The 25,850-nt window shown below is 43.1% G+C and overlaps 1 protein-coding gene across 4 annotated transcripts in view; it reads left to right on the plus strand.

The window, feature by feature from the left end:
• Positions 1-233: 233 nt before the first annotated feature.
• Positions 234-25,850, plus strand: part of trim33 (tripartite motif containing 33) — a 32,806-nt gene continuing 7,189 nt past the window's right edge. For 2 of the 4 annotated variants that reach the window (XM_048240698.1, XM_048240700.1), the window contains exons 1-15: positions 234-822; positions 8,363-8,481; positions 10,137-10,284; positions 11,342-11,474; positions 13,059-13,175; positions 13,829-13,943; positions 16,285-16,431; positions 16,892-17,009; positions 20,050-20,423; positions 22,586-22,753; positions 22,866-22,907; positions 23,460-23,669; positions 24,820-24,958; positions 25,283-25,346; positions 25,709-25,844. In XM_048240698.1, coding sequence (XP_048096655.1) covers positions 255-822; positions 8,363-8,481; positions 10,137-10,284; positions 11,342-11,474; positions 13,059-13,175; positions 13,829-13,943; positions 16,285-16,431; positions 16,892-17,009; positions 20,050-20,423; positions 22,586-22,753; positions 22,866-22,907; positions 23,460-23,669; positions 24,820-24,958; positions 25,283-25,346; positions 25,709-25,844 — 2,598 coding nt within the window. In that variant the 5' untranslated portion in view covers positions 234-254. The remainder of the gene's footprint in view (positions 823-8,362; positions 8,482-10,136; positions 10,285-11,341; positions 11,475-13,058; positions 13,176-13,828; positions 13,944-16,284; positions 16,432-16,891; positions 17,010-20,049; positions 20,424-22,585; positions 22,754-22,865; positions 22,908-23,459; positions 23,670-24,819; positions 24,959-25,282; positions 25,347-25,708; positions 25,845-25,850) is intronic. The other 2 variants (XM_048240699.1, XM_048240701.1) reach the window with 1 other exon arrangement.

Genomic DNA, 25,850 nt, shown 5'->3' on the forward strand with positions numbered 1-25,850 from the left:
ATTTCCTGAAATGAGAATTTTCTGAATTGGATTGTGTATATCTCATGACTGGAGGGAGTTATAATTTTCATAATGCTGTCCACTGAGAAAAAATACTTGGGAAAAACTGCTAGTTTATGGAAATGCTAGCAGTTTGATCTAATTTTACCTCTGACCACTAGGGGCAGTCATTTTGACGCCAGTTGCGTCGTGACGTCAGTCCCACAGAGGTTTGAGAGTGCGTTCAACGTCAACCGGTTCAAAGAGGAAGGAAGATGGCGGATAACAAAGGCGAAGGGGATACGGAGAACGACACTGCCATGGAGGTAGTGGCACAGGGAGAAGACAGTGGATCCACAACAGCTAAAGATACCGATGGCGTGATTGTCATAGAACCTGTATCAAAGGAAGAGGCGGACGGGCCATCCCAAGATAATGTTTCCCAGGTGTCGACACCCACAGACACCAACGGGAGCAACGTTAACGTTAGCAGTGACGGAGGAGGTGGAGAAGGCAGCAGCAGGACTAGCCCAAATGGCAACTCCAGTTCTGTGTCCACGGTACCACCAGCTTCTGGTGAAAACACCGGGAATTCGCCCGCAGTTTCAACCGAAACGTCGCCCTCTCCATCAACCAACGCTAACGTTACAGCTGCAGCCACCCCTGCAGCCCCGTTAAACCTACTGGATACGTGCGCTGTGTGTAAACAAAGTCTACAGAATCGAGACTGTGAACCTAAACTCTTACCATGTCTGCATTCGTTTTGTTTAAAATGTATTCCTCAACCCGACAGACAAATAACGGTTCCAGTCAACGGACCACATGGACAGGACACACACATTGGTGAGTAAAATATCCCAAGAGGAAATATCTGAATCGGAGTGGTTCTGAGGAGAATTCTCCAGAAATTGCCAGCCTTCTCTGGCTAACATTTAACAGTTACCCATCTAGCAGCTAGTTAAGAACCATAACGTTAGCTGGTTAGTCAGCCCACTACGGTCAGCTTGGAGCAACCAACATGATTCGTTTTATTAGTGGGAAGCTGCTTACTACGTAGTTGATACCTGCCCGCGCTTTGAACCGTAAAGCTAGCAATATGGATCTTGAAACTAGCTGATTGGTTAACTAGCGTGTTCGTACTCTAGCCATTAGGCAGGCTTGGCAGGTGTTGATGGGTTGAAAAGCCAAGTCAAGTAGTTGTCAGCATAGTTTTTCTTACGCTGTACATTCTAAACATTGGATGCTAGCTTCTACCTTTACCGTTATGAGCTATGGTGTGGCTAAGTGTGTGGTGGTAACATCATTTGCTTTAATGAACTGTCAGAAATGTTACTTGGCGATCACGAGTTTGGTTACGTTGGGCTAATGATGGCTAATTTAGTTAGCAGAGTGGCAGCAATGTATGATGGTAACCAATGTCAGATAACACTAGGTACACTTAAGCTACTACGCTTAAGACTTTGGTACTATTTGGGTTCGGGTCTTGGAGTCTTTGAATTTTAACCTTAGTATTTCACGTATTGCCGGAAATAAGTTGTCATCATGTGAACGATGCGAAATGTGCCATCATTAGCAGTCAATCAGTCTTGCATTATTTTTCACATCAGTTAGCCACGAGTCTTCAATGACAACTCGAATGTTGGACTCGTGAATTCTTAAACAGACAGACTCGTGTTTTTTTTTTTTGGTGCTCATACTCAAATGAAATCATCGAGATCCTTCACAACCCACTGGCTTTGCTATGCAATCATATGCACAAGACATCTGTGGAGCGAATTACAGTAACAGAAGGGGAAAATAACCTTTCCTTTCCTCATAATCATAGTATCATCAATAGTATCTGATAAAGGTATTCTTTTTCATATATATTTTTTGAGAAAATATCTGATTATACCTGCTTGCTACCTCGATATTTTAAGTGGGTTGCACCAAACTTTAAACCTAGTTTAAAAATAATCAGGTTACTGTCATGTTCCTCATCATAAAACGCCATAGATGCCCTCTTGTGTGGGATTCAATTTTCTTCAATCAATCAATATATGCAGCCATTTCAGAAATTTAAACCACCTCAGCAGCAGGTTTAAAATGAATCTCTAACTGACATTTAAATGAGTTTAAAGCAGTTGAGCAACAGGATTACAATTAATCCAGGTGTATGTGAACATTTAGTGAGGCGTCACGTTTACATGGACAGTGTTTTTTTTTTTTGTCATTCGGATTAAACTATTCCGATTAAATTTTTTTTAATTAAACGGGAGTAGATATGCTGACCAAAGCTTACCATGCCATTAGGTAGTTGTCCAATCTGCCCCACTATTTGAGTTATGATTAGTTTATTTCCAATATGGATAGACGAGACTGCCCCAAATTTGATAGAATTAAGTCACTCTGTCTTGACATTTGACTTTTATTGCATCCAGCATGTCATTCCAATATTGGGTTTCTGCCGCACACACTTAGCTCACATGGACTACATTGAATTAGTAGACAACAATACTGTGCAGTTATACAGAAGCCCTCGAATAATTCTGTGCACCATTATGTGTTAACTAGGCTATATTAAATTGGAGTTTATGAAGCCCTGGTAAATGAGGACACATCTGTGACCACCCCCCTTTGTTATGCTGCCTGGGAGATTTAGTTTACATGGCTGGTATTACATGGTATTGTTGCTAGGCCTATGCACCATTGGAAAGTAGGAATGGACTGATCTAGGCTAACACTTTCTCCCAGTACTGGTACCAATACTTGGGCTGTGGGTATTGGCAAATGAGTAGAAGCTATATAACTTGTGGGTGTAGAAATCATAACATTCTGCTCACTCTCTATGCTTTAGCTCCCTTCTTGCTAAGTTAGGCCTAGCCCATTGCTGATTGCATACAGTAGGTTAGAATAGCTTACATGTAGATGTTAACAACGTAGAATGGCAGAATTGAGTTGAAAAGATCGCCCTTCCCTGATCCAGCTCTTTATCTAATATCAGTATTGGATTGGTGTATTCCTATTGAAAAGATTGTTGTTGTTGTTGTTGTTGACATAAGGTAATCCTCATTACTGATCCATTTTTGTACTGGTAGTAGTTAATGCTGCAAATGATTTATATCAGCAAAAATTATGATGTCGTAGAAGATATTGTTGCAGATGTTAAGACATTAGACCTAATGAAAAGGGTAGTGAATGCATTTGATGCTAGGCGCTTACCTCGGTGGTAAAGGCCTGTATGACTTGGATGTGGCATCCCGGTCTGCTGGCTAGGTTTATATCTCAGGTGAATAAATAAACACCAAGTATTGCAGGTCATGTTATACACAAGAGAGATTGAAGGCATCCTGTGTCAGTGTGTGGATGAGCTGTGCTCACAGACAGTGTTCCTTTGATGACATTTCTACTGTGTGCATTTGAAGATGACCAGCCATTTACTCTTTTTGTGTACTACATTCCAGATGTGCTCAGTTATAGTTTTAATTGAATGAGTGTCCCGGGCCTAGCCTGCATCTACAGGCCTTGATAGCAGAGCCAACGTCTTCTTGCACCTGTGGTTCTTTAGACTAGAGTGTGTGAATCCATCACTCAGCATAGCCCAAAACTGACATGATAGGATCTCGGATAAATCGGAAGTATTTCCAACATATTTATTTTCCCATTTTCCTGACTTAAGTTTCCCATTCCTGACTTTAAAGTAGGAACTCTGACTTGGCTTGACGCTCTTGATTTCTGAGTTGGTCTGTAACACAGATTGAGTGCTGATGTCATCAGTAGCATGTGTTTGTTATAGCCTAACTGGACAAAGTCTAGAAATGCAAGATCATGAGATTTTCACCTACATATTTCTTTCTGTGTGTGATGATGATTTTAGTTCTGGTCCCAACCTTACTTTAGCAGATTAGGAGCCAACGGTAGGCACCATGTGCCTATAGCCTGTCCTATATTAAAAATAAATTACTAGTACAATATTTTGTTATGCCTTGTTTCTTCTCAGTTTTCTATTGTAGAAACATGTCTTCTGACTAGATGACAACACCCCAAATGTTCCTGATTTGTCCATATTGTCCGAAAGAAACAGGTCTGCGATTTACGGGACTCAGTAAAGCTCTTTCTAACTGTGTGCACAGCATAAGTTAGTCTATCTTGACACAGCAGTTAGAAACCCACTGCCAGGTCCATATCATTCAATGCATTCTTGGGAAGCTTCACCACAGACTCTGCCTGCTGAGAGCAGAGATAGCCGTGATCACAGCTGCCAGTAAAATGAGTGCTAACTGTTTCCACTGATAGCGAGAGTGAGTGACAGGGTGCATGGAAATTACGTCCATGCAAAGCAGAATAAAAGAAATCAAATTGTGTCCCATTGGCATAAATCTAATGGAGGCTCAGAGTTTTCCATACAGAGCATTGTTATTGCTTCTTTTTTTGTTGTTTGTTTGTTCATAATGAAGTTTTGAATTGCAATAAAAACAGGGCTAGGTTTCTCACTGATGGTGTAGGCTAATTTATAAGTTATCATGAACTTCTTTTCATAATATAGCTAATGCATGATGTAGGGAAAGTTATTACTTTTCCATAAACGTATCAATGTTTAGATTACAATACTTGAGGCATGCAAGGTTGTAGCTGGAAGATGATTGTTAACTTGCTAAAAGCATGTACAGGCTTTGAGGGAAAAATGCCAACCAGGCGTGAAACGATCAGTGCTCGGTGTACGCTGATAAACATGTTAAGGCAACCTGTCCATATGTAAACAGAGCACCTGGTCAGAAACATTAACCTGCTACTGTGAAATTTGAAGCAAACCCAGATCTTTCCCTGCTGGTCTATGGTGTCATGTAGAAATGTTATGAGCAACATCAAGTCTTGTGCATGGGACTCAAGTTCTATTGCTCTCAATTCTCATAGTTGCACATGAAGAGCAATACCTGTTATCTTTGAAAATGATGACTGGTAGAAAAATTACGCAATTGCAGAATCACATGTGACTTTTGTTGCTCATTCAAAATGAAGCTTTTCAGCTCAGATAAATAGATAATAGTGCAGTGCTCTTGCCACATTTATCTCCTTCCCTGGCATAATACTGCTGACAATGAGAGTGATTTTCAGAGCGTGGTCACTGTTGACTTCTTCCATGTGTGGGCTGAAAGTTGGATTTTGTTCCTGATTAGAGACGTCAGTCAGCTTCCTAAGAAAAGTACATGGTCGATCAATCGAAAATTGAAATCAGTGGTCCTGTTTAATGAATGTGGACTCCCATGTGAGGTCTTCTCAAACTGATGATACAATAAGTATAGCAATAAGTCCAATATGCTGTTTTTGTCGGGTTCTGTAATCGAGTGCTTTGATGTATATTTCATCACTTTCTTGACCAGTAAAGTGCTTTGTGTAACCAGATATAGGAAGAGGCTACATCATTGAAGTGTTTCTTTTATGTTGGTATGAGGCTGTATTATTTTGTTAAAAAGTGGTAGGCTGCATCATAGTCTGATCAAGCCAAATAATCTACATGGGGATGTCTTACAGTTGTATACCGTAGAAAAAAAAGATTCCCTTGAATTTGACTATGTCACAGTGATCTTGTTGCAGAGCCATGAACTTCAGACAACCCTGAACTCTGTGACTACATACATGGGGGATAAGTATGCTACCACTTCTGCGTTGAAGGTTCTTCTCATTGTGTCTCTTAGATGTCCGCCTTTGGACAGATGATGCCTATGTTTTTGGTCAGTGCACTTACTCATTGCATATAAGTTCAGTGTTTCCCAGAGAATTTAATTCCATTTGCGGTGGTTGGTTTGCAGAATTAACTTGAATGCAACAATTTTTAAAAAATTAGCACAGCGTGGCTATGATGCTAACCAGATTTAAGCACAATTTAGTACAACCTGGAAAATCATTGTGTGGTGGTAAATGTTGATATTGTGGTGGGCTGCCACAAATAAGTCAATGTATGGGAAATACTGTAAGTTAGTCTACATTACTATTATTAATAGTCATAAACAGAGACAGATGGGGAAGAAACGACTTTGTTTTGAGAAAATTTAGCTTTTGCGGTCAAATTCTACACATTTACTCAAAATTCCTGATGACCACCTGAGAACCACTGTTGGAAAGCTTTGCTCGTCACTGAAAAGATAGCCCACCATTTTAAGTCGAGGTGTACTCGTAAGGTCCCTTATGAGACCAGTGGCAAAGCTGTAGCGCAGCCCTCCTCTCTTCTCCTTTGACTGCTGAGAGGGACCTGAGATACCGCCACCACTACCACCACTGCAGTTAAGCCATGGCGCATCAGCTGCATGGAGGTGATCCACTGAGTCCGATGTTTGTGTTTGTGTCTGTGGGTCTCATCAGGTCGAAAGGCTCATGCGAGCTCTGTAAATGCTCTCTGGGAATTAATGGGTCTCATTTTGCAACTCATGCAGGCTCCGTTAAGTGTTTTATGATTTGTTGTGCTTCATAATAACGCAGTCTTGGGACTGACTGAGTGTTTAGGGGGGGGAGGGGTCTGTCAGAAGTTTTTCATTAGGAGTGGGCTGGCTCAGTGCAGAAAAAAAAGTGTGTTGGTGAAAGAGAGAGGGAGCACCGCGTGTGTGTGAGTGACAAAGCATGTGTGCATGATAAGTGGGATAGAAGTGTAGAGTATGAGAGAGTGAGTTAGATAGCTTATGTATGAGAGAGAGAGAGAGAGAGAGAGAAAGGACTGAAATGCCACAACACTGGATGACACAGCTGCACTGCATTGCACTCACACAGCCCAGGGCCAGCCACAACACTCTCCCTCTCCAGCTGCTCTCACGGCCAATCAGCGGACGCCTGGTGCAGCTGGGGGCTGAGAGGAACCGGCTGTGAGCAGCTGAAGCCAGTGCAATCCGGCTCAAACTGGATTGCACCGGTTCCTGCAGCAGCCAGTGAGGCGCCAGCCTGTGAGGAATTGATGATCTTTCCAGGAGATAAGCGGGTGTGGAAGTGTGAGGGTGTTGGGGGTGTGGTAGGGGGAGGGGTCTATGTGTGGCTGGGGAGGTTTGGGGGATGGGAATGTGTGTGTTTGTGTGGGGTGAATACTTTAATATCTGAAAATTTCCAGTGTTTTTTTCTGAACTGAACACACTGTTCATGAGCTCCCTGTCCCTATGCTTACAAATCCTACTCATTACAATGCAGAATAATGCAGTAACCCTTAGCAGACCACTGTAGCAGTAACCAAACCCCTATCAAATGTAGGGCTGCACTTAACAATTATTTTCATTGTCGATTAATCTGCTGATTATTTTATTTGTTGTTTCATTGATAAAATGCCAGGAAATGGGGACTTGTTTTGTCCACACACAAATATATTTATTTCTCTGTCATAGAGGAGTAAGTAAAGCTGAAAATATTTAAGTTTAAGAAGCTGCAATCAGAGAATGCTGATGTATTTTCCTTACAAAATAACACAAACCGATTAATCGATAATCATTAAGCTTAATTTAATAGTCGACAACTAATCGATTAGTCGTTGTAGCGCTCAGATGTATTTCCTATGAAGAGATCGTCTCTAGAATTGAACAAGATGCAGTGTGTGCACAGGCCATGCCTATGTTGTGTGAGCTGTTAGCAGAGATCACACCACACTGTATGTTTTCCCATTTGAACATCCTTTCAAAAATGTTTGTGGAGTTTGTGAAATGTAGGCCCAGGCTATATTGCCTCTCTGATTCACTGAACTAGCATCTCCCGTATATACAAATTGAATTGGTTCTCTTTGCCAGTGATTCCAATGGCAAACTGTGTTTGAGTATGTGAAGATAGGCCTATGTATTTGGGCACACAAAGTTTTTTCAGTGGAGCCTGAATAATATGCATGTATAATCTGTGTGTTGGGGAGGTCTTATTTCTCAGAGCATGTAAAGTTTATATTGTAGACCAAGATGTGCATTTTCTTCCTTATGACTTTTGTTTGTGAACTATTAATTTCAGTGAAGCATACTCACTCTAAAACAAAAACAATGATATGAAGGATTGGCTGAAATACAACACTATCTGTACGATATAGGCCAAGCGGTGGAATTTGTTCTGATATCCCTATTTCGACCACACTTGGCTTGTAGGCCTACTCGTTGGTTTGTCTAATACCTTATCCAGGTCCTTGATAATCCTTGATAATCTGGCCATTTGCCTATATGACCTAAATCTGAATGTATGATGTATGTTTGTGCAGTTGGTTGCATTCTTGGTTCTTATTTTAAACTAGGACCACTGACCTTCCTAACTATAACTGAAGTATAACCAAACACAATGTATTAACCAGGCCTTAGACCCTGTACTCTTTTTAAGCAATGCTTATGTAGAAATGATAGTGGGGAGATCTCGTGAGACAATAGACTTATGAAGTGTTTGTTTTTGTCCCCACCTGCAGTGAATGTGATGCGATGTGCGGTGTGCCACCAGGAATACAAACAGATAGACATCGTTGATAACTACTTTGTCAAGGATACCTCCGAAGCCTCTAACACATCAGTCGAAAACTCAATGCAGGTAAACAAACATGCCTGTCTCTGTCTGTCTTGTCTGTCTTTCAGTGTCCTTCTGTTGGTGTCTTGCCCGTGACCTCTCAACATTTCTGTCAAGTAGAGCTTAAACAATTAACTGTGGTCTCTAGGGGTTCAGATGAGGATGTTTACACTAATGGCCTTTTCCACAGGCTTTGGTGGTCTGGGTATAGATTGTTCCTGTTTGTAGTGAATGATTCAGGTTCTTGTCTGTATGATATTTGACTTGGGTGAATGGCGAACCGATGGTTCTTCTCATGTTCCCATTCTCTAGCCTAATTGTTGGCTGTGTCTCAGTTCCATATGTCACTTTATTCCAGGTGTCAAGGCGACAACAGGGTGTGGACATTTTGCACCCTGATACAAGTGCCATTTGGCTGCCACAGATATAATGTCTGATCAAAACATACACTTCAGACTGAATTATCTGCCGTTCTAGAGTTTTTAAAACTGCTATCCTTCAGTTCTCTCAGTAGAGTGATCAGCCGAAAAACCACGTTGTCATTCTAATATGGTTATTTAGTTTGGGACTGTCTTATCGGATAGTTGCTGTTGCAGTAGCAAATGTGATGTGTGAAAACAGGCAATAACTGGTGTCGTTTCAGTGTGACTGTATCCAGTTCTAATGAAATCAGAGTAGCACTAGCTCTCAGCAAAATTTTCAGGTGAACAGCATACAATTTTAGTTAGGCTGTGTGTTGTTTATCAGGTGCATTCCATAAGTGTGAGCAGGTCCTATATTTACACGGTTGACTGCTGGGCCAGCCATCATCTCATCAGGCTCCATGAGCACAGGTGCACTCTGGATGCCCAGGTTTTGCAGCTCGGCATATGTAGCCAGAGCATTAGTTTCTATTCCCATTTTGTTTTTAGCACAGAAAAGAGGAAATTACCTCTGCAGTACTAAATCTTTGAGGAGAAAATCGGGATATATGTAGTCTTGTATTTTTGCCTTGTATGCACTTCCTCAGTTGACCAACTAAACTTTTTATAGATTGATGCTTGATATATTGTTACTATCAGTCAACAACACAGTTAAGGCAATGGATTGTAAAGTGTGGATGGATTGTATATTACATAGAAGAATATAGAAAAAGCCAGCCCTTCATTTTTGATATGCATGTTCATTCATCTTACAATCTGTGAGCAGTAGTTATTGCACCTCTCAAACCTTTAAGAATCTGATACCTTAGTAAGCATGCATGCCAAGCCACTGGTGTAGGTTAGCTCGTCCCCTGCCTGTTATCAGCAGCACAGGAATGCATACGAGTCTGAAATGGATAGTTGCAGAGCCTGAAAACGAGTATGTGTGTCTAAGGCAGATTCTGGAAAGCAGCAGTGATACTGGAGCACATGCAGGCAGCACCATACCGTCCTGGTCATGATCATGCTACTGATTACATTACTTTGTACAGAATAATTTTAATAGCAGACGTTGCACCTTTTCTTTTCTTTTTTTTGGCTGGGCACAGCAGTCTTGTCTCTGCAGTTTGACCACATGTTAGTAAATGTTTAGCCTCATAGAAGGGTTCACAGTGCACTGAAGTGAAAGGAGCTAGCACACAGTAGGATACTGATGGATGTTGGAGTTTTCATGTTGTACAGGGGAGATTTTAAAGTGCTTTGCCCTTATTCCTCTAGGTGTGCACGAGTTGTGAGGACAATGCAAGTGCAGTGGGCTTCTGTGTAGAATGTGGAGAGTGGCTTTGCAAGACCTGCATTGAGGCGCACCAGAGGGTCAAGTTCACCAAGGACCATAAGATACGCAAAAAAGAAGACCTGTCCACAGGTAGGATACTCACACCACACACATGTATGAGTGAATGACTCCATAAAACATTCATCTTATGTTTGTATCGGCTATCTAACAGCAGTATGCGTGCACACTCTCTCGGTGCACCACTGTATTGAGCTACACGTGAAGAATACCAAGCCAAGTGGAACTTGCACACAACGTGTGATCCATCAGAGGCATAGTTGCTTTTATCCACCATCTTCAATTTTTTGCCTGATTGTGAAGATGTAGGTGGTGGTGGTGCTGATGGTGCCGGTCTGTCTTGGCACTTCAGCGGTAGACCCCAAGTGCTTGTTGCCATAGCAACTGCAGAGACCGTTCAGATGCAGTCAGTGTTTCTTTCTACTACTGTATTCATGAAGCTGAACTTGTCCATATGCTATGCTTGTTCTCTCTCTCTCTCTCCCTCTTTCTCTCTCTCCCTCCCCCTCCATCTTTCTCTCTCTCTCTCTCTCTCCCTCTCTTTCTCTCTCCCACTCTCTCTCACTCTTTCTGTCTCTTGATTGAGCTTGACGGCGTTGAGCACACGAATGCTGCTGATTAGGCCAGTCGGTTCTTTGTTCCTACTTCCAATCTGACCTAGTCAGTCACCCCTCCCCCCAGCAGGCAATCATTGAAAGCTACATTGCCAATCCCTCCCACTGGCCAGCTGAAAGCCCTCCAGTGTGTGGGTCTGAGCGGGGCAGCTGGCCAGTCAGGAGTGGATGTGTGGCGCTCGGTGGGACTGTTCATGTGTGACGGGGGACCCTGAGTGCGGGCTAAATCACGGCAGCACCAGGGAGTTGCCGTGTGTTTCAGTTTATGTACAAATATAAAGATTTTAATTTGTATGTTTCTTCTCTGTCTTTCCTTGTATTCCCTGTTCTCTTTTCATACCCTGTTCTCTTTTCACACCTTTATGTACCTGCTTCCTCCCTCTCTCCTTCTCTTCTCTCACACACACACATCCTTTCTTTTTCTCACCTCCCTTTCATCCACCCTCCTTTCCTCTGTCACACCTCCAATCTCACCCCCCTCTCCCTTTTCTCTCTTTCTCTTTCCTCACTCACAGAGGCAGTGGGGGCGTCGGGGCAGCGACCCGTCTTCTGTCCCGTACACAAACAGGAACCGCTGAAGCTCTTCTGTGAGACGTGTGACACACTAACCTGCCGAGACTGTCAGCTACTAGAACACAAAGAGCACAGGTCAGTACTGCATTGAAGCTCTAGAACACAAAGAGCACAGGTCAGTACTGCATTGAATCTTCTGAAACACAAAATGGCACAAGTGAATATGGCACTGGAGGTGATAGAAAACTAAGAGTGCTTCAGCAATATGGCATGAGTAAGAGCAGCAGTGATGTCATGTCGTCATGGCTGTGCAAAATGCGGAGTGATTGCTGGCTAAAAATCCAAAAGGGGAAATCCTGAGATATTGCTGGAGCAGAAATAGCACAGGTCGGTGCTGTACTGAAGCTTAAAGAACACAAAGAACTTGGGTAATACATAGGCGTACACACTCACACACCATTACATCACACCCCCCAAACACACACACCATACCCACACACCTCATTACTCCTCCCCACACACCTCATTACTCCCCCCACACACACACACACACACACACACACCAACCACCACACCCCACCCATACACACACACCATTTCATCACCCCCCACCCCCAACCAAACACACAACATACCCCTCCACCCACACACAGGTAAGCCCCATTTCATCATCAATTTTCACCATTTCATCATCCCCCATTTCATCAGCAGCCCCCCAATCACCATCCCCCACACACACACACACACACACACACACACACACACACACACACACACACACACACACACACACACACACACCATCCCTTCCCCATACACACACAATGTACCTTTTTAATTACTACTACTGATTTACTTAATAGTAGTAATTAAATTACTTATTCCTTTTATGTGTACATGACAATAAAATACTTGAACTTGACAGTCCTGTTTTTGAAGTTAACAAAGTGATTCTGCTGCGCTTCTGCGCTTCTTTGGTGCCTCTCATGAGTGGGGCAAACACGCATAGATATAAAATCAAAAAAGAGATTACTGAAGCGCACAAATGTTAGATTCTTTTATTTAAGGTGTATACCCTATATGCCCTTGCCATGTTTGCACCATAAATAAAACAATTCACCGATTGGAGTACTCTAGCAATCATCTTGTATGTTATGAGAAAATGTTATGAGAAAAAAATAGTTTGCACATGATTACATAAGGGATAATGGATGACACAGCATTCTGATATCAGAAAGTTAATGCACATTTGAGGTGGTAAGGGAGCTATGACGCAAACCAAAGTTTGCAATTCTGTTGCAACATGACAGTTCATTAGAACTTCACAAGGAGTTTGGCAAATGTGTTTCAAATACAGGTACAAGGTGTGCAAATGTGTTTTTCAAATACAGTAATTAACGTTCTAAAGAGCGCATCGCAATAGGAAATTCAACCAAGCAGTGGTATAGATACTGAATAACCCTTTCCATGCAGTTTTGGTTGACCATGTCAGTACTTCAGTTCTATGTGGTTGATTTCACACGTTACAGCGTGGCTGTTGACACAGTAACAGGAAGTGTGACCAGAGAGTGCCCAGTTTTGTGTCCGGTCATCACATTTTGCCCTGGTTTGGATTGGTTAGGTCACTGGCCACAGGTCATCGCTGATAGCGGTGTGTATATTTGGCCTCTAGCATTGTCTGCAGTTATATTTGATTTGTCTGTCTGTGCCCTTTGTCAGGTACCAGTTCTTAGACGAAGCCTTTCAGAACCAGAAGGGCATCATTGAGACCTTTATGGCAAAACTCCAGGAGAAGAGGAACTTTGTCCATTTCTCTGCCAGTCAGGTGCAAAGCAGGTATGAGATCATTTTGTGTGTCTGTTAAGGACAATTCACACCAAAGATTAGCGACGAGATGAAACCGGTTTGAATTAATGTTGTATGTTGTTGTTCATCATGTCATATCGCACCTGCAAGGTTTTAGAACACTTTTACCTCACAGCATTTGTGATGTGTTATCACTCAATCAGTCCAGCAAAGTTGACAGGTCAGAGTTTTTGCCATAGGATAGGCAGAGATATACTTATTAACTCGGCTTTGAAGAAGACCGGCGTCTATGCAACATCAGTCGAAACGGGAGTGCTATAAAAACAAACGGGTAAGTTACAAAAACAAATGCTTATCAGATAGTAACTAGCCAGCTAGCTAGTTCATATCCAGCTACAACGAATGGTGTAACAAAGGCGTTGTTATGGAAACGTTGGTGCTGTTTGTGTTGCACTGGTGTGAATTCCATGTGTGCCGCATCAATGTTGCAGCTCAACTCGTAGGGAATCTTTGGTGTAAATTAGCCTTTACTTCACTGAAATTACACTCTTCTATTCTATTCTGGATTGCAGCTGATAGCGGTGCCTAGCAACAAACATCATCATATGTTCTGATCTGATCTGATTTCACTCTCTCTATGTCTCTCTCTCTCTCTTTCTTTCTCTCTCCCTCCCTCTCCTCAGGCTTAAAGAGGTTACCGAGACGCACAAGAAGGTTGAACATGAGATTAAGATCGCAGTGTTCACCCTCATCAATGAGATTAACAAGAAGGGAAAGTCTCTTCTCCAGCAGCTGGAGGTGAGTAGGCTGGAGCTGGTAACAGACTGGTTTCAGGTCCCTAACAACTGTTAAGGATGAACTCGGAGGACCAGCAAACCCAGAGCCGTAAAGCAAGACATTGAAAGAAAGACGCAAGATGCTTGAAAATTGTTAACTTTTGGCAGAGAAAAGCAGATTGAATTTCCCGTGTGGAGGAGGAGGAGACATCTAATTTTTTGTGATTTGTCAGTTCAAAGCTAAAAATGTTTAAAACGCCAATAAAGTAGGCTATTGCTCTGTCTTCAAATAGGCCTAAGTATTAAAGGATAATTCCGGTATTTAGCACTTTGAGTCCCTTTTCTGATTTGTTTTGTATGAACTAGAGTGGTGGACACCGAAATTTTGACGATGGGTCCTGTCTCGACTTTCTGACTTGTTTTGAATCACCTTTGACTGTTTCAGAGTGGCTGGCTGTGGGCATGCACAAACATGTCCTTAAAACAACCCTTAACGTTTGTTTTTAAAACTGTGCAACTCACCGAGTGGTTTGTGATGTTCGTTGATGTTCAAAAACAAGTAACGTAGCGAAATACAGTTTCTGTCGTGTTTTATTTGCCATTTTGTAAAATCCCATTGATTTCTGTTGGAAGACTCATTACTCGTTGATATTACTGTGCTACCGGAAACGGAAAGGGGGTCTGTTTACATTTGGTTTCGCAAGACCTTCTTTTACTGTCTAATAGTGTCTATGCTTCAGACTCAAATATTGAGCGGAAGTTTATACACGGTTGTGAGGTATCTGAAAAAATAGTTCCACAATAGCAAATAACACGGATTGAAATCATACATTGCGCTAAAATATTTGTTTTTAATAATCAACGAACACCACTAACCACTCGTTGCACAGTTAAGAGTTGTTTTAAGGACATGTTTGTGCATGCCCATAGCCAGCAGTCAAAGGCTATTCAAAACGAGCCAGAAAGTCGAGACAGGACCCATTGTCAAAATTTCGGTGTCCACCACTCTTAGTTCAGCCAAAACAAACCAGAAAAGGGACTCCAAGTGCTAAATACTGAAATTATCCTTTAATAGGCTAGACATTTGGATATAAAGCATGCATTATGAAGTTATGCCACAAATGCTCAAGAAGAAAAACTTTAATTATGTAGGCTAGGTAAAATAGGGTAGTAACGTTAACAATGTGTTTTATCATATTTCTCAGCATATCATTTCTATAAGAGACTTATGATCCATGATAACGAAGGCTATTGTTAGCCTACATTTCACGCAAATGACAAGATGCAGGGTAGCCTAAAGTTGACACTGAGTAGACATGGCCTTGCAAGTAACATTATTGCATACTATGTAGCCTATCTTGGGTAATCCTTCATGTATCTATAGGCTACTTTCCTGTCAATTAACATCCAGCACAATGCATTTTGTGCATTGTATTTCAGTCAGTGGTTTAATGTGTGGCCAGTGGCATTTATCAAAGTAATTATCCTCTGACCTCTGGGGGAAATGATTGCCCACCCCTGCCATTATGTAGCCTTTGAGTAGGTAATGTTTTCACTTTAATCTAAATCTAAAATAGTTTTTTGTGCAGTCGAAGCCCTAACCATAACCTAACTTCACATTGACTGGCCAAATGTTTAGCCTACCTTCCGTAGAACATCCGTTTCATAGGTAACCCGCTACACCTCTAGATGAAAACAATCCAGACTTGGCTACATTGAAATATTTAGGCAATATGCTTTTATTCTTCATCTTATATCAAGTTCAGCCAGCTTGCTTTCTATGCATTGTCCGTGTAAACAAACTAGTGCTTGTCCTCCTAGTTTGTTTTTGACTACGGTTGTTAGGGACCTGAAACCGGTTTATAGGAGCTGCGTGGAGCAGAGATGGATCCATTTTCTAACGGAGTTGCTGATGAAATAAAACATCTATTTCATCTTTAAATATTTAACAAATATCCCCTTTTTGATGGAAAAATAGAAAACTTTTCCAAAATGAATTACAAGGAATTATTTAGGTGGTTAAAGTTTCATGAATGTTGTGTTTAGCAGAACCCGTCCTGCAGATACTTCAAAAACCCTAATAAGGATTAATGGTAGTACGTCAGTACAAACTCACATCACTCGTACGTTTTGTGAAAGAAAGAGTGATCCCGCTTTAAAAATGTAGTAGTCTGCAGAGGCATTCTGGTTCCAACTAACTGGTTACTAGGCATTCCTCCAGGCCCTTCTTTGATGTTCCATCCTTGGGCGAATTCTGTTGCTGACTAGACATTCTCTGTCTAAATCTCTGCCCTTTTTTTCCTTTCGTTCTTTCTTTTTTTCTTTCTTTCTTTCTCCACCCCCCCCCCCAACCTGTCTCCCAGAGTGTGACTAAGGAGCGCAGCATACGGCTGCTCAGCCAGCAGAAGGACATCAGCAGTCTTGGCCAGCAGATCCTCCACGTGCTCAACTTCACACAGTGGGCGCTCACCAATGGCAGCAGCACCGCGCTGCTCTACAGCAAGAGGCTGGTAAGACTCACATGGGCCCAGGCAGGAGGGTCTCCAGTGGCCATTTCTTATTAACCAACCGCTGGCAGTCAAACCACATGATTCCATATCAGTGGTTTGAAGTCAGTGTTGGCACAGAAAAATATAAGTGAAGTTAAAGGTACTGCGATGTTGGGTAACTTTGCTTATGTTGATGTTCAGCTAGCTCGCTACTCCCCATGCAATTAAAACTCTCTTAAATGCGCATCTCGTCAGTAATTGGCTGGAAGAGTTTGTTTTTATGGTCCAGGCTGGACTAAGTTGTTTATATGTATATATATTAAAAATCTGATTGGGATATTTTATTAATGATAATAACAAGTGTCATTAACATCATTGAGAGTTTCAGTGCTTCTTTGGCAAAGTCCCAATCTTAACTTGTTAACTCAACACTGCCGTGAGGGATGCAGGGATATGATCCGGTCCATTTTGTCCATTACAGATCACCTTCCAGCTACGGTACATTTTGAAGGCCCGTCTGGACCCAGCGCCTCAGGCCAATGGTGCCGTGCGTTTCTTCTGTGACCCCACCTTCTGGGCCAAGAATGTGGTCAACCTTGGTATGTGCACGCATATGGCCTGTACTTTTACATAGGGCTGCAACTGATAATTATTATGACCGCCGCGCAGCGAAGTGGCGGTCATATAGGTTTAGTCAGATTTGTTCTTTTTTTTTTTTTCTTTTTCGCATGTCCAAATTTCCGTCAAGGATTCCCGGGACACTGAAAGACTGGGGTAAACGAAACTTGGTGGGCATGTAACCCCATATGGATAGCATGGAACCATCATTTTTCGTTTTGATCTGTAGTCCCCCCGCTGGACTGCACCCCCGAAAGGACCATTTTTTTTTTTGTATGTTGATCTCAAGGGGCCATGTCAACCCATCCCATTACCACTTATTTCATGTATAGCGCCACCTAGTTAAAAATTAAAAAGCAAAAAATTAGGTGTTTTCATCACAATAAACAGATACACACGCACACACATACATTCACAGTAATCATACGTATGACACATACTCACACAGTAGACATATGTACGCATGCATGCACACACACACACACACACACACACACACACACACACACACACACACACACACACACACACACATAAACATAAACATAAACAAGTACATGCACACAATTCAAGAATTTCTCAGAATTATGAACAGGCAAGATGGGGGTGGGGTTGTATAAAATGAATTTTACATGTGAAATCTATGAACTAATCATGTTTTGGTACTTGTTGTCTAGCAGATACCAGTGAGAATTGAGTGTGGATAATGCAATTTAGTGAGACAGTTAGAATCATATAGGCCTTTCAGCGTGATTTATTTTTGTGGAAAAAATGTGCTGGACTGGGCGGCGGTCATATTTTGTACCACTCTGCGGTACATCTAGTTCATAGTTGATTAATCTGTTGATCATTCTCTTGATTAATGGACTAGTTGTTTGATAGATACAATGTCAGAAAAGGGTAAAAAATATGTAGATCAGTGTTTTCCCAAGCCCATATGTCTTCATATGCCTTTTTGTGTCAACACACCAAAGATATTTAGTTTACCGTCACAGAGGATTAAGTGAAGCAGAACATTTTATGAATTGGCAATCTGACAATTTTGAAGTATTTTCCTTAAAAATGACACAAACTGATCAATTTATTACCAAGATATTTGGAGATTAATTTAGTATTTGACAACTATTCGGTTAAAGGTGAATTCCGTTGTGATATTGACCTAAAGTGTGTTGAAACATGATACCGAGTGTGAACGTATGTCTCATAGCTCATCTCGGCTTGTCCCCTGCATTCCGAAATCTGGCACTAGTTAGCCGATGCTACCAACAGGTTTTCAAAGGGGGTGCCTCGGACATCGGCCTAGCCATGCAAATAAATCACTGTTTTACACCATTTACGAGGCTCAAAGTAGCTTCACACACTTCCGAGGGCCCTGACATTTAAAACAATACATTGAGAACTTTGAAAAAGCACTGGTAGTTTATTTTATTATAGGACGATTTATACAGACAGTAGCTTCAGGAAGTTTACCGTTCGCCGCCATCTTGAATTTAGTCATGATAAGTCGAGTGACGAGTACGAATTAACCTGTTGACAACCTGTTGGTAGCATCGGCTAAGTAGTGCCAGATTTCAGAGTGCAGGGGACAAGCCGAGATGAGCTATGAGACATACGTTCACACTCGGTATCATGTTTCAACACACTTTAGGTCAGTATCACAACGGAATTCTCCTTTAATGGACTTATGGTTGCAGGCCCACATACACACCTCCTGACAGGTGATGCATGCTTTTATACAGCATGTTTTTATCCATTCCTTCATTCTCTAATGTATTCATTGCATCTCTTACTCCAGTCATTACCCTGAATGGATAATTGACATGACATTCACAACTAGCATAGTGGTTTACCATAGATTACACAATTTTCATATGGCTGTTGAACTGCCTGATGGCCCTAGATAAGGCATGGCTGATTCATTGTAGCCAGTACAGTCTGGATTGTGTCATTAACATGGACATCATGCAATGTTAGATGGTCCTTTTTTAAATTTTAGGACAAAAAAATGTGTCCTTCGTCCTTACAAAGGTGTATGATTTGTATAAGTAATGCAAAAGATATCGGTAAAATAAGCATACATTGGCTTTCTCCGTTCCAGTGTAGCCACTCCCCCTCTCACACAGCATAGTGCAGGGCCAGAGACGGGGTACGTTTTGGCAGCACTGAATCAGGGCACAGCGCAGGTCAAGATGCAAGATGCTTGTAGGCTACCAGAGACTGTTTGAGTCACATCGTTGCAAATTTCATATGATGATGCATCATTCCTCAAAATGGTTTGTCTTCTATATCATCAAGTTATTCAATAAGCCAAACATATAGCCTTTGCTCAAAACATGTTAGGCTTATGTCATTTTGATCTGTTAACAATGTCCCATGCAGCTTAAATTCTGCTCACTGCACATTTATTATAATGTGTTATAATATTCAGTATTCATTATTGAATGCTTAGCTGGAATGATGTTTCCCCCCCATCATCCTGTTTTTAAAGCAGGCCTACCTGCGGGCATGTAATTCGGCTACGGATTTTCTACAGGAATAGCATGTGTGAACGGGCACTGCACCAGTCCCTTTAAATACCGCTAGTGGCATTTGTTAGACAAATATATGCAAAGTTTCCTGAAACTCTATATTCTGTGCACTGTTTCGCCTTCATACTCACAGCAGATTGAAAAGGAACGAGTATTTTCATGATGAACACATGGCCAACGGAGTTCCTGTAGTGTGACGGAACTGCACTGTGGTTGCGATCTTGTGCTGAATCCAACAACCTGTTTGCAGCCTCAGTGTTGAAATGTTCCTTTGAGTAGGTTTACTGGTACTGTGGTATATTGTGGTATTATACATCAGTTAGGTCCGGTCAAACTATTTTATTGATTAGCATAAACACTGTCCTGCGGTTTTTACACAATGCGGCTATTACACAGGAAATTACTGTACAAATTGCTCCATCTAAATAATTTTAACATGGCCCTGCACATCTTGAATGTCCTGCACCAACAAATCTCTTGCTTTGCTCTTCAGGCAACCTGGTGATTGAGAAGGTGGCTCCGGCCCCGCATCCACCCAACATGATGGGCCAGATGGCACCGGGCCACAACCACCACGGCAAGTACCCAGGCCAGATCAACCTGGCCCAGCTGAGGCTGCAGCACATGCAGCAGCAGGCCGTCCTGGCCCAGAAGCAACAGCACCAACAACACCAACAGCAGCAGCAACACCAGCAACACCAACAGCACCAGCAACAGCAGCTCCAGCAGCACCAACAGCAGCTCCAGCAGCACCAGCAGCAGCAGATCCAGCAGCAGCATCAGCAGCAGATCCAGCAGCAGATGCGCATCGCCTCGCAGTTGTCCCAGATGCCCCGGCAAGGAGGGCCTGGGATGGTCCAGCAGCAGGTACAGTGGAGCCAGCCATCCTGAGTGTTGTTGCCAAGGCTCTAGGTGAGGAGACCTAGTGAGATGTATGGCCAATTGTGGATGAGAGGGTTTATGGAGGAGGGTTATGCCCGTCCCCTGGGGCAGCCCTATTGAGGTGGACATTTTTAAAAATGCCCATGCTATGGAATTTATTAGCATAAAAACATTGTGATCCAGGTGGATGTTTTGGTAGATGATGAAATGAAAATTTCAATTATTGTATGATTCAGTGAATTGTATGTGATTAGATTACCAGCAAACAATGTTTTTATGAGGGGGGCAATTGCTACATCAGGGAGTATGATGTAGTAACAGTTATGAAGGGGCAGAGAAAACTATCTAGACATCTAAAAATAACCGCCTTTGCTGTAGAAAGGATTTGAGATATTATTATGATTCGCTTCGCGTGGCGGTCATATAGGTTTAGTCAGATTTTTTTTTTTTTTTTTTTTCGCATGTCCAAATTTCCGTCAAGGATTCCCGGGACACTGAAAGACCGGGGTAGACGAAACTTGGTGGGCATGTAACCCCATATGGATAGCATGGAACCATCATTTTTTGTTTTGATCTGTAGCCCCCGCTGGACTGGACCCCAAAGGAGGGTAGGGCAGACACAGTTTTCTGTGAATATCTTGAGAACCGTAGGAACTAGGATGACCAATTTGTTCCGTACGTTTTCCTCCAGGGGTCATGTTAACCCATTCCATGTGCACAGATACGCACACACATACATTCACAGTAATCATACGTATGACACATACTCACACAGTAGACATATGTACGCATGCATGCACATGCACAAGCACACAAGCACGCACACACACACACACACACACACACACACACATAAACATAAACAAAAACAAATACATGCACACAATTCAAGAATTTCTCAGAATTATGAACAGGCAAGATGGGGGTGGGGTTGTATAAAATGAATTTTACATGTGAAATCTATGAACTAATCATGTTTTGGTACTTGTTGTCTAGCAGATACCAGTGAGAATTGAGTGTGGATAATGCAATTTAGTGAGACAGTTAGAATCATATAGGCCTTTCGGCGTGATTTATTTTTGTGGAAAAAATGTGCTGGACTGGGTGGCGGTCATATTTTGTACCGCTCTGCGGTACATCTAGTTTCAAAACTATAATGAGGTGATTGAGTTTGTGCGGTGGGTGGTGGATGTGTTCGCAGCAGCAAAACTTGCGTGCACTGGAAACACCAGTGCGCAGGTCCGCATCGGTTTTGCACGCACCCTTGAGTGAGCAGGAAGAATTGCCAGCCTTGAGTGAGTTGGCTGAAAACTGGTTGCTGTCTCACCTGCCGCAGCAGTGAGCCAGGGAGTTGGTAGCTTGAATCTTCTGTATGACCTGCCTTCACAAGTGTGTGTGTGTGTGTGTGTGTGTGTGTGTGTGTGTGTGTGTGTGTGTGTGTGTGTGTGTTTGGACAGTTGAAGTGAGTGGCTCGATTTTGCTGATGTAGCTGGACTGGTTATCAAGTGGCTCGGTAAGTAGACAGGATGTGGTCAGTTTTGAGTGGTCAGCTAGTCAGAGTGGCTAGGTTTTGTTGAGAGGTCGGTTTAAGTAGAGCAGTTGCGAGTGGCTAAGTTTGTGGTTAAGTGAAGGGGGATGGAATATGGCTTATTATAGACAGGGAAGAAGCAGCAGCGTATTGAGCTGCCCCTTGAGGTACAATTGGACAGTCTGTGAGTGTTATATAGTGTATATATACTCTATACACACTCTGTTAGAATTAACTGGGTGGACCATCCACTAATGTCATCCATCAGTGTGGGTGGGGGTCATATCATACGCACTGAATCAGGTTTGACAGGTGGTGTAGTGAAAATGGAGCAGAGCATTACAGGATACATTGCAATATTGCAGTTCTGATGTTGCATGAGTTTGCCGGTCTAGAGCAGATGGGATCTGTCAAGAACATCTGATAAAGGATAGTGCAGACTTGCCCAGTAATGCTTTGTCATTGGGAAGCTGTTGCATTGCGGCTCTGTGTTTGTGTGAGCAATTTAAGTTTTGAGGAGATTGTGCCAACAAAACCAGCTCTAGCACCAATATGTTTGCATACTTATGTTGTAGGGCAGCACAGCTTTGGAAATTGACTGACTGTGTGTTTTCTTCAGCCCCCCAGACTCATCAGCATGCAGAGGGGCGACGTAAACGGCAGCCCCCAGCACATGTACCCACCCCATGCCCTGCGGATGCCCAGCGGCCAGGTGCGCATGTCCAGCGCCCAGCCACGCCTCGGTGGCCAGCAGTACCCCATGATGCAGCCTCAGCTCCAGAGACAGGTCAGTCCCACAACAACACTCTCATAGATTTCACTTTCAGCTTTCATTCCAGGAGCACTCCTTTCAATGTCAATGTAACAAGCTGTGTGGGGTCCATTTTGTTTGAATTCAGTTTTGGAGTACTGAGAATCACAGTACCAACTTGTGTGCCGGGGTGAGTTCTTCTGTTAATAAACCATATGAACTACTCCATGTGTGTGTCAATGTGGCCATTGGTTATGCCAGGACACATTAATGGTAGCTTTACAGAATGCTGTAGAATCCAACAGGCAAGCGGCAAACCCTATTATACCTCTTATAAATTACTATGTTGGAGCAGGGGGGGTGCTATGGCGCAACTGGCCACAGCACCAGCACCACATTCCGGTCCAAGTTCCCAAGGGGACCCGGGTTCGAGTCCAACCCGGATCATTTCCCGATCCAACCCATCTCGCTCTCCCACTTGCTTCCTGTCAGCCTCTTCACAGTCCTATATGATAAAGACAAAAAAGAAATAAATGAGCATGATGGCAGTTTGCATGCAGTGTTGGCCCTGGGAAAAGGAGAAGTTATCATTCTGTGGTGTTATTTATTTATTTATTTATTTATTTATTTATTTATTAATGACTCAGTATATTCACGGGCTTGTAAGAATCAGAGATAAGCATCGCACACATTACATGACCTTCTATGCATTTCCTTTGACCTCGGTCTGTTTCCTGTGCAGCATTCTAACCCAGGGCATGCTGGTCCGTTTCCCGTGGCGTCGCTGCACAACGTGAGCGCCACCAGCCCCACGAGCCCCACGAGCGCCAGCATGGCCAACGCTCACGCGCACCGCGGACCCACCAGCCCGATGGTCAGCGCCATCGAGCTCATCCCCTCCGTCACCAACCCGGAGAATCTGCCGTGCGTGCCCGACATCCCGCCCATACAGGTAGACCTTCTCGCTTGCCCGCACCTGCCCATGCACCTGCCTGGGCCTTTACCTCTGGTCTCCAGCTGTCTCTGCAGAGGAAGGTGTCGGATGAGATCTGTCTGGCAGAACCTCATTGGATTTTGGTCTAATCATCCATATGCTAGATATATAAGAGCATTGCTGAACCCACCATTTCAAGCCACCCAGAGATTGAGATACTTGTCATGCGATTACCATATAGGTTAACCTTGAATATCTTACCTGGTCAGTGAGTTTGCACTAATTGGCAACTTTACTTACTATACCCCACCATACTACTTATATTATACAGTGCTACACCATACTAGTTAAACTATACTACTTATATTATACAGTGCTACACCATACTAGTTCAACTATACTACTTATACGGTACTACACTATACTAGTTAAACTATATTACTTAAACAGTACTACACCATACTAGTTAAAGGAGAAATCTGCCTATTTTTCACATAGATCTCTGTTTCTCAAGGTCACCGAGTACTGTCGGTACAAAATCCCCCGAAAACAATCGGTTTTACCTAGCTTGAGTTGCTAATTCCAACAGCTAAAGTAGCCAGGCAACTACAGCGCTACACTCTATCTGAAAAATCTGGATTCTGTGTGTGTGAGTTGATGTGTTCTGCGGCATAGATTGATTCCTAATGCGCTCGCAGTGGGAGTTGACTGGAGGCTTATCAGAGCGCTGGCTTGGCTGTGAGCATATGGCTGTGGGATACGCTGCAGTGCCATTGTTCCACACAGTTAACTCTCTGATGTGCATCAAGTTTAAGGCCTGTCTCATCTTTCCTTGCTTTTAAAGGGAGTTTGTTTTTTTAACAAGGGTAATGCAGATTTTTGTCAGATGTTAATGATGTGCTTTTTTTCCTCTGAAAAGTTTTAATGAGCCTTCATCATCAAAGATTCTCTTAGAGGACTGAACAGAGGGGAAAAGTGATGTATTTAATGTCTTCCTCTCACCTCTCTGTCACATCTTCTCTTTCTCACCCTCTATCATCTTTCTCTCTCTCCCCCCCTCCCCCCCCCTCTCTCTCCATGTCTTTCTATCTCTCTCTCTCTCTCTCTCTCTCTCCTCTTCTGTGTCCCCCTCTCTGTTGTGTGTGTGTGTGTGTGTGTGTGATGGCAGCTGGAGGACGCAGGGTCCAGTATGTTAGACAGCTTCCTGAGCCGCGTCATCTCCTCCAGCACACACCCGCTTCTTCTCAACTCCGTCGGCAACATCAACACCTCGCCTGCGCCCTCCATACACTCCCCCGGCTCATCAGGTAATCCCCGCTCACCCACACAAACTCGCGCGCACACGCACACGCACACACACACACACACACACACACACACACCGTGCACATACACTCTCTCTCTCACTAGTGCACAGAAATACCTACAGACACTCATTCCCTAGTGCACAAACACATTTGCACTTACAAAATGCATTCCAGACAAACAGGATGAAATGACTCCATTTCTTTCCCTTCCTCATCCTCTACTCCCATACTCTCTGCTCTCTCCCTCATCTTTTCTTTTAACTGCCCCCCCTTCTCCCTCCCTTCCCTCCCCTCCCCTCCCCTCCCCTTCATCTCTCCTCACAGGGTTATCTAACTCCCACGCCCCAGCTCGCCCCTCTAGCACCTCCAGCACAGGAAGTCGGGGCAGGTAATGAAGCATCACTTCCTGTACTTGTTTGTCACCACACAGCTCAACCCATATGTCATCTAGTCTCAGTCCTGATTTGAGCTCTCTCGCCCTTTAGTTTAATGCTTTCTTTTGAGGGTGAAGGAGGCAAGCTAGGTGTGTCATCAGAGGTTCTTTAATACTATAGAGATGCAGGTCTTTAACAATGTTACCATCAGTGAAAAAAAAAAACACTCAGTCATTGGTTGTTTGTTTCTGTCTGTATGTGTGTATGTTTGTCTGCATTCATGCATGCATCTACCATCATGCATACTTGTATGTGTTTGCATATATATATGTGCGTGTGTGTGCGTGTGTCTCTGAAGCTCTGGCTCTGCTGGCAGGTTGGGCTCGGCGGCTCCCCCTACTGGTGAGCTAGTGAAGGTGAAGCAGGAGCCAGGCGTGGAGGACGAGAGCCCCTTCTCAGTGGCCAGCGTCAAGAGCGAACTCGGCAAGGACGGGCGCCGCAGTGCCTGCATGGTAAAG

The sequence above is a fragment of the Alosa alosa genome, chromosome 4 (assembly GCF_017589495.1).
Source record: "Alosa alosa isolate M-15738 ecotype Scorff River chromosome 4, AALO_Geno_1.1, whole genome shotgun sequence".
Taxonomy (NCBI): Eukaryota; Metazoa; Chordata; class Actinopteri; order Clupeiformes; family Clupeidae; genus Alosa; species Alosa alosa.